The sequence below is a fragment of the Gossypium hirsutum genome, chromosome D07 (assembly GCF_007990345.1).
Source record: "Gossypium hirsutum isolate 1008001.06 chromosome D07, Gossypium_hirsutum_v2.1, whole genome shotgun sequence".
Lineage (NCBI taxonomy): Eukaryota > Viridiplantae > Streptophyta > Magnoliopsida > Malvales > Malvaceae > Gossypium > Gossypium hirsutum.
Genome location: NC_053443.1, coordinates 2,832,934 through 2,846,985, shown reverse-complemented (window position 1 = coordinate 2,846,985; position 14,052 = coordinate 2,832,934). Strand labels below are relative to the sequence as shown.

Genomic DNA, 14,052 nt, shown 5'->3' with positions numbered 1-14,052 from the left:
CAGGACTATACCTGGACATAAGGAGCAGTCTACCAGACTGAGAAGGAAATAACTATTTCCAACCGATCCATTTCATCAAAATCGGAACAGTTGGAAAAATGAACATACTGAAGGATGATGGAATACCTCAGATAAACATCTATAAGGAACCTGAACTAGTGGAGACTAGATGTAGGAGAATTTCTTCCATTTGTGAAGAAATAATAAAAAAGGAATAACAGAAAGATTTTAAAATAAACTACATGAGTAGTAATATGGTAATGATTAGTCATTTCCAAAGAACAACGGACAAATTGGATCTAAGGAGGCTCCGCGATTGGATGGACAGAATCATCGACTTCAAAATTCCGATGAGCAGCAGTACCAGAAAGACCCTGAAGAAGATATCATCTTGGATTTGAAGTCCGAACTCCATATCACAACTTTGTTAGAGAGTTAGAAATGTCGGAAGACGACGAACCTGAAAGAAAATTTGAACCTGGAGAATCATCTAGGAGTAGATTTAAAGTGGAAGATGAAGAAGGAAATCCATTAAATGACATCAAAGATGAAACATTTAGTGACGAGGAAATAAATGAATATTATGATCCAGAGTTAGACCCTCTAACCGATGGAATCGAAAATGTGGATATAGATGGATTAGGAGATATAGATGGTTTAAATAATCGTCTAGACTCAAGAAGGACTTCTAGAAATAGAAGAAAATCTACAAGGACAGGATTTCATTCGCATGAAAAATTTAGGAGTAAGATACCCCCACAGTATCAATTAACACATAGTGAAAATGCGTATAATAATAGGTGGTTAAACCTAGATTGTACGTTGGATAAAATGAAGGAACTTGACGGTTGGTATCGTCAAATGAGCTTCCTTTGTAAAAGGAATGTAGAAAGCGTAGCAGACCTCGAACCATTCCAAATCCAAATTTTCATAAACTTCTTGCGGAATAAATTCAAAGTTTATGATTTCATTTATCATCTTTTCTTGCTTATCCTTCAGTCTCTTAATTTTCTTATTCATACAGTCTTTTAAAGCCTATATATTATCCTAAATTTTAATTCGATAATAAGTTCTTTCGAACTTTTCTATTGTTTCGTCCTGAAATTTTTGTAAATGATCTCTTAATCTAATTAATTGATCAATACTTTCCTCCGGTATTCTGTTAGGGTTATATCTTGAATAATTACCCTTTTTTACAAGTCCTTACATATTATAATCCTCCATGTCCTCTATTAATTGTGAATTAATAGGTTTATCTTTCTGTTTATATGGTCCGCGTTTATACGCAAATAATTTTTCATTTTCTTTCGTATGCTCTATTAAATACCGTAGGTATTCTAAAGCTTTATCCAACTGTCGATTATTAATTAATCCCAGTTTATTTAATTCTTGTATTTCATTAGCTAAAGGGTTTAGCTGTTTAAAATCCAAGTCCTGCAATTCACTCATTTTATAATTAAAATGATATGTGTAATTCAAATTTCCTCCAGAGTGATTAAAATTATATGTATAATTTAATCCTCTTAAATTCCTAAATGGTATTTTCTGATTTTTAACAAACCAGAAATACAATCCTTGTAAATACTTGTTAAAGCATTTACTATATTCATTCTTGCCCTTAAACTGAATACTCAGTTCAAGTTTCTTTGGATGACAAAGATCAAGATACAACCTAGCGTAATTAAACACCATTTTGTACTTTTCTTTACCAACTCATATTTCCTTAATATGTTCGGTTTTTGGTCTTTTATTAATTCTTCAATTAATAAATATCCTTTCTTAATTGGTTCAATTAAGTTCTTAATTTCTTTAAATCTTTCATCATTCCTTTGAGATTGTTCCTCTGATAGCATAAGCGTACCTGTTGCTATTAGATTAACAGTCTCTTGGAGTTTCCTTAGTTCCTCTTGATTACGGTTTAGTTGAACCATAATTAGTCCTAAGGTTTCCTTAATTTCTTTAACATCCTTAAATCCTTGATATTTTGGAGTTGATTCCATTTTTACCAAGTTTTATCTTTCAATTTTTATTCGATTTGTCCAGTTTCGATATCTGCTCTGATACCAAGTTTTTTATTGCGATGCACCTTTGGTTAAGGATACACCAAGCAGATACGCTATTTGACATTAATGTCCAGATAGCAGATAAAAGCATAATAAAGATAAATAAAGTCGCACGCGACATTTATCTGGAACTCGAAGGAACGTTGTTCAAAGTACCTACTTTGTATCAACAGAACACGGGAATGGATATTCTCATAGGAAATAATTTCTTACATTTATATCATCCTTTTGTTCAACACTTGGATTATATAACATTAAGAAATAATAACCGGACGGTTAAAATACCGAAAGTAAGAAAGGCTTAATCAGAAATCAACCTTCCTGGAACAATTGTATACGTAAAATTTTGATTTTAATTCAAGTATACACATTTAAAAAAAATGAATACATACATTTATTTTCACATTGAATTAATATAATTATTTGTGTATGTAACATATTAACCTAAAATGATACCAATTCAATAATGTTACTAGTAACTTGTGAAAATTGTATAAAATTAAAGTTTTATGTATAAAATCACACAAAATTAAACTATAATATAATATTACACATTAAACTAAAATTTATATATAATTTTAATATTTATTCCTAATAAAAATGTTTAAAAATTCATCCGCACAACGTGGTTATAATTTAAACAAATGTTAAAAAAAATATCAATAGGTACAACGTACTTATAAATAAATTCTCACACACACATATATATGTATATCAATATATACATCTTATACTAGCAATAAAGTTAACAAATTTTTATTTTAAAGATTGTATTAGTTAACTACCCTTCAACTATACTTCGATTTCCAAATTAATAATTTAATTAATTGTGAAAAATCCTTTAAGGAATAATATAAAAATTGGGTATAGTTCAAGGACTTACTAATCAAGGCTATTTTATTCTATTGTTCGAAATCAAGGCTATTTTAAGGGATGAGAAGTTTGGTAATTTAATTAAGATATTTAAAAGTAGCTTTTTTAAGGAAGTAAATATTTAAAACAAAATATAATATAGAAATTGTAATAACATTATTGGCTAAATTAGCCAAAAAGTAAAAAAAAAGAAGAAAAAGAGATTTGGTTGTTTAGGTCGATTTCTAACATATTTATTAAAATAGATTGATTTTGAAAAGAAAAATTAAAAATACATTTTGAAGAATGAATTTTTGTAAGAAAACGCGCCTTATTGGACACACTTTCCTACCTAGTCTGAAGTATTGATACCTTTAAGAAAGTATTGGTAATTCATATTCTAATGAAAGTTTAGGGTATCAATACTTCTAACTAGGTAAGAAAGTGTGTTAGAGCGTATTTAATTTCTTACAAAATCAACTAAAAATGCGTTCTACTAGAATATTTTCATCTTTCCCTTCCAAATCAATATATTCTGATAAATATGTCAGATAAACAGCCAATTTTTTCCCCCTTTTTTTGTTTTTTTGGCAAATTCAGCCAACATTATTACTCTTATTTTTGTTTATATTTTTTTTGAGTAATTGTAATAACAGTTGATTTTAGGTTGTGAGCCGTGCGGTCGTATTTTTTGTGAACATTATTTCCATCCCAATGTCTGTTACACGTGTTGCTCAAACTTACACTCCACTTGCTCAAACGTGCACTCAACTTCAGGTCTGTAATGGCACGTTCATAGTTGTTACCAAAAAAAAAAAAAAAAACGCTTTCAGTTTAAATTCCAAACTTCTCATTTCTTTCAAGTTTCAAAATTTTCTCCTTTTTATTTCCCTCCACTTATTTCAGATTTCAGAGATATTCCAATTTCCATGGACCCAAACATTTACTCACTCAACCAGTTTCACCAATTTTCTTCTTGTTTTCTTGGACTTCACTCTCTAAACTCCAAATCCACCCTTAAATTCTCTCAATCTTCAACTTTCAATGCATTCTCTCCACGAGAACTCGGCCCTCTTAGGCTAGGGTTTCAATCGAACTCGCCGGTTGTCGCATGCAGCTCCGTCTCCGAGATTGAGTCCGAAACTTCTTCTCCGGCAGCCAAGAGGTCCGTTTCCGTCAGTCCGGTTTATGTCCCCACGCCAGTTAATCGAGAGACTCGGACTCCTCACAGCGGGTAATTCGACTCTTCTAAGTTGCCTTTAGTGAATTTGAATTGCTTAAGTTGAACTTGAGTAATTTTCATATTCAAGGTTTGACTAGGCTTTTCCTTTTTGAAACTTTTACTTTTTTTTTCTGAAAATGGTTAGACCGTAAAAATCTGAATTGCTATTGCTTAAGCTAAATTTAGTCTTTTCTACGTTCGGTAATTTTTTTTTGAAATTATAATTTATAAAGGTTATAGGTGATAAAATGGTGGATTGGAGAATATTTGATTATTTTGGTATAAGAATGTTAATAATTTTTTGGTTTGGTTTAGTTGGTTGAAATGTAAGATTCTTTTGAGTGGTTTAAAGAATATAAGATAATCTGATACCATTTTTTACTAAATTGTTCTTATGGATGAAAAAGCTATTAAATTATACTACAAAATGACAATAATAAATAAATAAAATTAAAATGTTATAAGGGATTCTGTCAAAAAATTGGAAAATTTGATTTATTGATTTTTAAGAAAAATGGACCAAAGTCATTGAAAATGGATGTAAAATTGTCAAAAATCACTCAGTAATATAAAATGATGGTATTGGGATTACTCTTACATTACCAAAATTTTGACCATGTTGGTAATATCATATGAAAGTTGTTGAATCAAATATGTTAATCTGAGAAGGAATCTCACATTCCTATCAGTAACGTAAGATGACTCAATCCAAGCGTTTCTTAAAGTGTTAATATCAGGTTCCTCAAGGCTATCATTCATGGTGATCATCTAAGCAAAGGGTCAATTTTATATAATTCCAATGGTGAAAAGCTTTAGTTGGATATAGGTACCACTTTGATGGGACTACTCGACAATTTTTTGAGGGTTGGTACTTTAAGGTATCAATCCCAGAACGAAAACAGAGCTTTTGCTTCATATACTCGGTGGAGAATCCTGCATTTAAGAGGACACTGACACCATTGGAAATGCTGCAGCACGGACCTAGATTTACAGGAGTTGGGGCACAAGTTCTTGGTGCTAATGGCAAGTATATATGCCAATACAGCGAGGAATCTCAAAACTTTTGGGGAAGTAAGTTCTCTTCGTTACTGGCTTCATGAATTTTTAATCTAAGATCTTATCTCTGACTGGCCACTCGTTGTGCCTGAGTTTTTTTATCATGCAGTAATGGAAGTATGAAACGACATCTATTAGGTCTATATGCCACTTTTTTCTTTATATATATACATATAGTTGCTGCGGCCCTTTGTTGACTTCAGTTTAAAAGTGTTCTATTTCCTCTATGCTTTTTTGCTAGTTTTAACACAATATGAGTTCTTGGGTAGTTCAGCATCGCTGTACCACTTTGTTATAAAGTATAAACCTTATAAAACTCAATTGTATGAATTTGGTTGTTAGGTAGAGTTGGTCTACTATTCTCGTCATTGTCTTTTGGTGTTTTTCCTTCTTATACCTTAATAGTGCAGTGATAAAATATACATGCCTAATTGACAATTTTAATGCATAGGCAGACATGAGCTAGCATTGGGGAATACTTTTGTAGCCAACAAAGCCTCACGACCTCCAAGTAAGGAGGTTCCTCCCCAGGTTAGTCGGCAATATTTGGATTCTACTCTTCGAAGGAAAATGACCGCAAAGCAAACCTTAATGCTGCTGCTTTGAGATATTTTATATATTTTAATCTTGATTCTTTATTAACTTCAAATATTTTGTATGGTTGTTTCTCGTAGGAATTCAATAGAAAAGTTTTGGAAGGCTTTCAAGTTAGCCCTCTTTGGAATCAGGGCTTTATTTGTGATGATGGCAGGTGCCTCCTCATATTGAACGCATAAGCATGATTTATCAAACATATGAAATAAATTATTTGGTTTTATCTACTGTCGTTTTTGCTTTCCATAGAAAAACATAAAGCATTTAACTCTAGCTTTGTGAGAAGTATAAAAGAATTATTATTTTGATGGTTGATGTGCTAGTGCTCCCTTGTAGAATTCCTGCTGCATGGTTATAGTTCTTTCCCTTACAAACATGCCATCAGAACAGAATGGTGTATCCATGAAGTCCTATTTCCTGTTTTTATTCGAAAGTCTATGCTGTGATAAAGTTACATTTTAGGGTTCAGCATTCTTTTTACACGGTTTAGGTTCTAATTGCAGGACATATTATGCAAAAACTGTTAACACTGCACGTTGGGAGTACAGTACACGCCCCATATATGGATGGGGTGATGTTGGGTCCAAGCAGAAGTCCACAGCTGGCTGGGCTGCAGCTCTTCCCATATTTGAACCCCATTGGCAAATTTGCATGGCCAGTGGACTTTCAACAGGCACTTGCTTTTCTCCTTCCTGTTTTGAATTACTTTGCATTGATTTCCTCTTGGGCTTTTGAACGTTGTAGCCTGCATCTGTGCTCTGTCTGCTATGTTGCTCACTATTGTTTCCTATCATCTAGACTGAAATTTGTTCTCTTTAGAAATCCGTGTTTTTTTATTAAGAATATTATCTCAGGTTGTGACTTTGGACTGCAGGCTGGATAGAGTGGGATGGTGAAAGGTTTGAGTTTCAAGATGCCCCTTCATATTCAGAAAAGAATTGGGGTGGAGGCTTCCCTAGAAAATGGTTTTGGGTAATTCTTCATTCCTTCATACTCTTGCATGCTTAACTAAACTATTGATGATCTCAAGACATTTTTGTTGTGCTAGGTTTTCCACTGAATAAAACTCAACCATTTTCCCTTTTAACCATGGTGATTTCTTCATTGACATATTACTACAGGCTCAATGTAACGTCTTTGAAGGTGCTAGCGGAAAAATTTCTCTGACCACGGCTGGTGGATTAAGGCAGCTGCCTGGACTGACTGAGACCTTCGAAAATACTGCATTGGTACTTCAGTTCTAGCAACTTTCATGTCTTCTTTGCTTCTCTGATTCTGTTAATGATTCCTGTAGCCTGAAAAGAAGCTTGTATTATGATGATGATGATGATGATGATGATGATGTTTATGTTTCAAGAGAGTTGAAAGTTGAAACTGCATCCTCCTTTTTCATGTTTTACTTGTCATGTATGGTGGTTCTTTAATGTTTTAAGAACCAAAGCTGGGTATTGCCACATCATATATGCCTTGCAATCAGAGCAAACTAAATCTTTCGTTGTAAAGTAGTAGTTAATTTCGTATAGCTTGACATATAAATTAATCTTTTATGGTTGTGCAGATTGGAGTGCACTATGATGGAATTTTCTATGAATTTGTGCCATGGAATGGTGTTGTAACTTGGGAAATTGCCCAGTGGGGTTACTGGAACATTGCTGCAGAAAACAAAACACACTTGGTAATTTTTACTTCTCTTGGTGATGTTATCTTCCCTTCATTGTGATATGTCAAGAGTTTTCATACCGAAAATCAAAACTCTGCAAAGTCTAATACCCATGGATATGTGGACCTGGTAGATTAGAACTTAGAAAGTTGATTTTGATGGGTGGTCTGATTGATTGTTAAACTACTCTTGAGTTTAATATATTTACCGGCGAACTCTTATCAAGTCCTGTTTATGAGCAGGTTGAGTTAGAGGCAACAACAACTGATTCAGGTACGACATTGCGTGCTCCAACAGTAGAGGCTGGTCTTACTCCAGCTTGTTTAGACACTTGTTTAGGTGATCTAACATTGAAGATCTGGGAAAAAAATGTTGGTGGCAGTATAGGCAAGGTATGCTATTGTTACCTTCTTGACGGTTAAAATGAACACCTTATCATCAATTTAGAGATAGGAGAAACCATCTGAATCAGTTCTTGCTGAGCAATTTTGGCTTTTTATACTATTGGAATAAGAACATATGAGAGGTCCCTGTATTATAGGGACTGGATCAAATTAGTCCCTTTGTTATTAAATAGATCAATTTAGTCCTTATACTATTAAAAAAATCAAATAAATCCAAATTGTAAACAATAAATATTAAATCTTATTCCAATTTGGCCTTATTTGATTCTTTTTAATAGTACAGAGACTAAATTGGTCCCTATAATAAAGGGACATCCCAGGTACATCCACCTATTTTTTAGTATAACCTAAGAGAATTTTGCATCTCAGTTCTATCTATATGGAGGCTTGCTGCTTATCCAAAATTTCATCCAACTGAGATGAGAATCAAGGAACAGATAATCTTGGTGTAACAAAGCCATTATATGTGTAATTGTTACATGCTGTGGGTACACTGTACTCCTCAGGTTAATCCCTATTAGATTGAGCCCTTAACCTGTTATTCGACAAATAAAAATGCTACGGGCTCCCAAAGTTGGTTTTGGTAAATTCAATCAACTAAGATATTTCAAGTCTAGTCCTTACATAATTAATACATTACTTTCCGGTACATCTTTCCGAAATGCAGCTGATCTTGGATGTTAAAAGTGACATGGCGGCACTAGAAGTAGGAGGAGGGCCATGGTTTAACACTTGGAAAGGCAAGACTACAACACCAGAGGTGATTAAAAGTGCACTTCAAGTTCCAATTGATGTGGAAGGTATATTTGGTTTGGCTCCATTTTTAAAACCCCCTGGGCTATAATTAGATAAAAGATCATGAGCAGCATAGGTGTGGAATATACTCTTCAATCTTTATAGTTAAATGAGAAATCATAGGTGATGATCCATATGATTGTAAATGCAAATGCCTTTATCAATTATTCATATTCTAAATTAATTAATATACTTTTTAAAAAAATTGTGATTAGTTTAAAAAAGAATAATTATCGGTGCAAATTTTTTTCATCTCGTTATCTTTTTTCTTAAATTAAAAAAAATTAAATTATAAATAAAATAATAAATACATACTTTTAGATACATTTTAAAAAATTAAAAAATTAATTTTAATCTCATATTGATTAAAAAATACTCCAATAATTGACATTTACCATAACTAAAAATTTGTTTTAAAATGTCCGCAAATTTATTTCAAACGTTTTAAATGGAACGATATGTTTATGGAATATATTAAAAATTGTGTAATTTATATATATATGCATTAAATTTTATTACGTTTAAATATTTATATATAAAAAATAAAAAATAAATATTTTTTTTATATATGCACTAATTTATATTATGGGTGAATATTTTATATATAAAACTATAAATTAATTAAATGTATCTTTTAATTTAAATGCAATAAACCTGTACATCTATATATAAAAATTAGTTTACACCATCATTAATTAAATGCATATGAGTTGGTTTAGAATTATAATCAATATTATTAAGCTTTTGTTTAAGGAAAAAATAGGGTTCTACAATACAAGTTTTTGGGCCATGGTTTTTGAATAGTTAGATCTGGTGGCAACTTGACTTGGGTTGGGTAAACCCGCAAACCAAACAAACCTAAATTATATGAACTTACTCGGGTCGGGTCATGTCGGTAAGAGATAGTGGTCCATATCTGACTTGGATTTCAAATAATTGAGCCGACATATTTATGTTTCTCATTTATTTAGTACCGGGCATTTTGTCATATTTAAAATAATATTTTAAAATATTATATTATATTTTAAATAATTTATTGATGATGTGTCTTAACATAATTTATTAACAATGTGTCAAATATAAATATGGTGAATTATATGAATATGTTACATGACCATAGTATGAAAAAATAATTAAAATACGATATAGATACTAGCATGCCAATTTATATAATTATATATTTTTTAATTACAATTATAATAAAAATAATATATAAAAATAATATGATGATATATGACAGAATTTCGAGAGTTAATTTAATTAGACTTGACACTAGATATTGGTATCACATGCATTTCATGTGAATATATATATGTTTTGTTTTTATTATTTAATTTTTTATTTCATAATCGTTATTAAAATAATTAATATATAATGTTTAAAAAATAAAGGATTTTTAAATTATAATTAAGTAATTGTACAATTTTTAAAAATATATTTATAAAATGTTTTTTTTAATCCTTCCCAACTCATAAATAGGAATATAATGCGTTTTAGCACACTTGAACCCACGTCCTCCTGCATTGACAATAATGTTCATGCCAATCAAGCTAAAACTCAGTCAACAAAATGTTTAAAATATTAACATAATGCAGATATATATTTTTTATTCTTCAACTTATTTTTTTTAAAGAGAAAATTTATTAATTCATTACATGAACGAGATTGTGCAATTTGAGTAAAAGAAAAAAACAACAAACACTCGTCATCAACAGTGAAGGACAAGCTCTATCAATACGATAAAGGCTTCAGCCTCAGAATCAATAGAACATTACGTCATATTGATATTCAACTTTGTCACAACTCAGGCATGATATATCTAGACTGGTTGCAAGCAAATTATCACAGTAAGAAAATCATCAAAGCAACGGGTGGGCAAAATCAATAAAAGAATCGAGCATCCACCAAACTGGAGAGGACGATGACAAAATAACCCCCCAAATCACTTGCAAAATCAAGACTACATGCGTAAACAAGACTAAAAAACGTGCAACAAGAGCAGCCAAAAAAATTCTAAAAATGAAAATTATTAAGCAATAAAAAAACAAACAAAAAAAAACACATAAAACTCAATAGAACACGAATCCAAATCGACTCATCTAATAATTTATTATTCTAAAACATTCTCAATCAGAAATAGATTAAGAAGTTGACGAAGAGCCACCTATTTTCCAATAGAAACTACTGGTGGTTGGTGGGTTTCAACGATGACAAACACCGTAATTTGTTCATCACAACTTGTAAAGACAACAAAAATAACCACAGAAAATATTTGCAAACTGGAGAAGAGAAAAGACACACGGAGTAAATAAAGAGAAGAAAGAGAGAGAGAGGGTTGGCGGGATGGAGAAACAAGGCAGACGATAGCCAACCCCAAGGCTAGTACCACCGTTGGGGAAAACAAGGGAAAAGAAGTAAACAGCTTGGAGAAAAAAAGAAATTTTTTTAGGATTTTCCCTATTCAAATACTACAAAAAAAATTAAATTGAGTTTGGTATTCAACTTACTTTTTTTAATCTATACAAAATTGATATAAGTAAATAGTATTATTAGTATATTAAATAATAATTTTATTTTTAGTTATAAAATGAATCTGTTTTGTAGTAAGATCTCTTTCTATACTGCACTTTTTGTGTTTTTATTGTTTCATAATAAAAATAATATTGGTTTTAAATAAAAAATAATTTAAAGTAATAAAATAGTGTTTATTGATTAAATCGAATAGTCTAAACGTAATTGAAGATGTAACCTTTATTATGAGTTTAAATAAAGGTAAAACAATAACTCTATTTTGAACATTTATGTGAATATCTTAAAAGATTAAATTTCAAAATATAAAAAAAGTATTTTAAGAATTAAGATTAAATCTCGATTTAATTTGGATAATAGATAAAATTAACTATGATTTTAATGTATTAAAATTATCAAATTAACTATTAATTTTTAAATTTAATGTTAAAACATTAAATTTATTTTCCAATTTTAATATTAAAAAATATTTTTAACATTTTGTATATATTTTTTTTCTAATTTAAAACCAAGTAGAATATTATTAATTAAAAAGTAAATTCAATTTGAATCTAATATAATCTAATTAAACTTACGATGAGATTATCACAATATATTTTCTAATTTTCTAATAATTTATTTTCGTAAGTGAAACAACTATATTATTAAATCATCTATTTGTATTATAAATAAAATATGAAAATTTTAAAAATTTTAACTTCCTCATTGAAATAAAAGTATATTTAAAGAAATTAAAAAGTCCAACTTCAAAAAAAATTGAAAATAAAATCTAATTTAAAAATAATACTAATAAGATTACAAATATAAAATCCATTAATCTCTTTTGTCCATTGCTTTGATCTGTTTTGTTTCCAAATTGTGCTGTAAAACGTGTTTTCCATTTTACTAATGTACCCCTCCTTGTACTAGTTGTATTGCTAAAATAAAATTTGCTCAAAAAAATAATATTACAAATGTATAAATTTTTTATTTTAATCTTCTGCTTCAAGATGTCATTCTCTTCCTCCTCATCATCATTATCTTCTTCTTCAATCTATCATCTTCGATCAATATTCAACTTTTGGTGTAATTTACTACTTTAGAGTTACAAATTACCTAAATAATTATAAAATTATAATAATAAATAAGATTTTATTGTTGTAAATTGGATATTTTTATAACATTATGGGTATAATAGTAATTGGAAAAACGACATGAATTAAAACTAAAATTAAAATTAATAACATCGTATAATAATAAAGTGAAACTTTCTCATTAGACAATAAAATAGTAAAAGAAAGTGAATAAGGGTGAGTCTAAAATAAATTTACTACAATATGTATAATAAATTAAATAAATGTGTGATGAAAGAATATCACAATTTTACCTCGTTATTGATTTAAAAAAAAATATTGTTTGAACTGGACGGATCAACCGATTGGACTAGTCGGATTAAGAACCGATTCGGGGAGGGGCTTTATGGTTGAACCAGACAAAAATACTGGTTAAACTAGGCAGTTGAATAGAGTTTTTAATTTATCATTATTATTTTTAATTTTTAACTTGTAATCGTTAATACATTGCAACTAAAATCAAGTGTGTTACTTGGTTTGCAGCGGGGAAATCTTAGAGGAGAGTGATGTAGATTTTTAAGTGCAAATGTTAGGTTATTAAACTGATGTGTGTTAAAACTTAAATCACTTGTTATACGAGATTGAAAGATAATAAATTATTTCTTTGAATAAGGCACCACATACATTAAAAAAATAAAAAGAAAACAACGTAAATAACTTGTTATGTTTCATATTTTTGTACACATATAAATCAATAATTTTGTTTAGAAAAAAATGAAAACCAACAACTTCCTCGTGATTTTACTGAAATAAATATTTTGGAAATGGCAAGTGGGTGAGAGAGAATATGCATGAAAAACGTGCTATTTCATTGAAAAGGAAAGGAAAAATAAATGAGTGGTTGGATTTGAATATAAAATATTATAATTTGAAATTATTTTTTTAAGGGTTTAAGATTTTATTATTTTAGTACTTTTTTAAATCCACAATCAAATATGAATGGTTGAGGATGTAAGTTTAAATATGTGGAGGATAAGAAATCTTAAGGGTGTGTTTGATTGGATGGAAAAGTAAAAGGATGAGAGAAGGAAAATAAATTTTAGGTGTACTTAATTGGGAAGAAACGAGAGAGGAAAGAAAGTATCATTTTTCATCCTAATGCTTCTAAATTGGAAAGATAAGATGAGAGAAAATAAGAGAGATGTGTATCTTAGTTCAAATCCATCCTTTTAATTTTCTACCCCTTCAATTTTCCATCATTCTAATTAATTTTCTTTCCACTTTACCAAACAAAGCTTAAGGGACCTATGAGTGCCTATAAAAAAATTTTTTGGTTTATGTTCTCAAGTTACGACCCAACGGGTGACAAAAGATGATTACATGGTATTCATTCTGCAGAGCACACTCCTTTGTATTTGACAATGTAAGTTTAAATTTATAGAGGCACACTTAAAAGTGATAAAACCTTAAGAGACCTATGAATATTTTAAAAAAGATAAATTTATATATGTTATGATGCCATGACCGAACAAGTTGAATTGAATCGTGACAAAAAAATATTGCATGAATTAATAAATTAACTTGAGCATCATATTAAAAAAAATGTAAAATTACACGTTATTATTTTTATCCTTTCTATCCCATTTTAATTTATCAAAAATTTAAACATAAACTTTGATTATTTTAATTAATTATTTTTATCAATAACAAATTTTATCACGTTTAGTACCTAATTGAATTAAAAAAAAATTATATACTAAATTGAAATCGAGTTCAAATATCAAAATGTATATAAAAAGCAACTCATGATTTTGCACCACATATG

At 29.8% G+C, this 14,052-nt stretch overlaps 1 protein-coding gene across 1 annotated transcript; it reads left to right on the top strand.

The window, feature by feature from the left end:
- Positions 1–3,613: 3,613 nt before the first annotated feature.
- LOC107953842 (tocopherol cyclase, chloroplastic) lies at positions 3,614–8,792 on the top strand. The gene is made up of 10 exons (XM_016889271.2): positions 3,614–4,149; positions 4,964–5,208; positions 5,645–5,724; positions 5,868–5,944; positions 6,291–6,460; positions 6,662–6,759; positions 6,909–7,016; positions 7,346–7,462; positions 7,690–7,839; positions 8,519–8,792. Exons 1-10 carry the CDS (start codon positions 3,845–3,847, stop codon positions 8,693–8,695), a joined length of 1,527 nt encoding a protein of 508 aa, XP_016744760.2. The 5' UTR covers positions 3,614–3,844; the 3' UTR covers positions 8,696–8,792.
- The last annotated feature ends 5,260 nt before the right edge of the window (positions 8,793–14,052 follow it).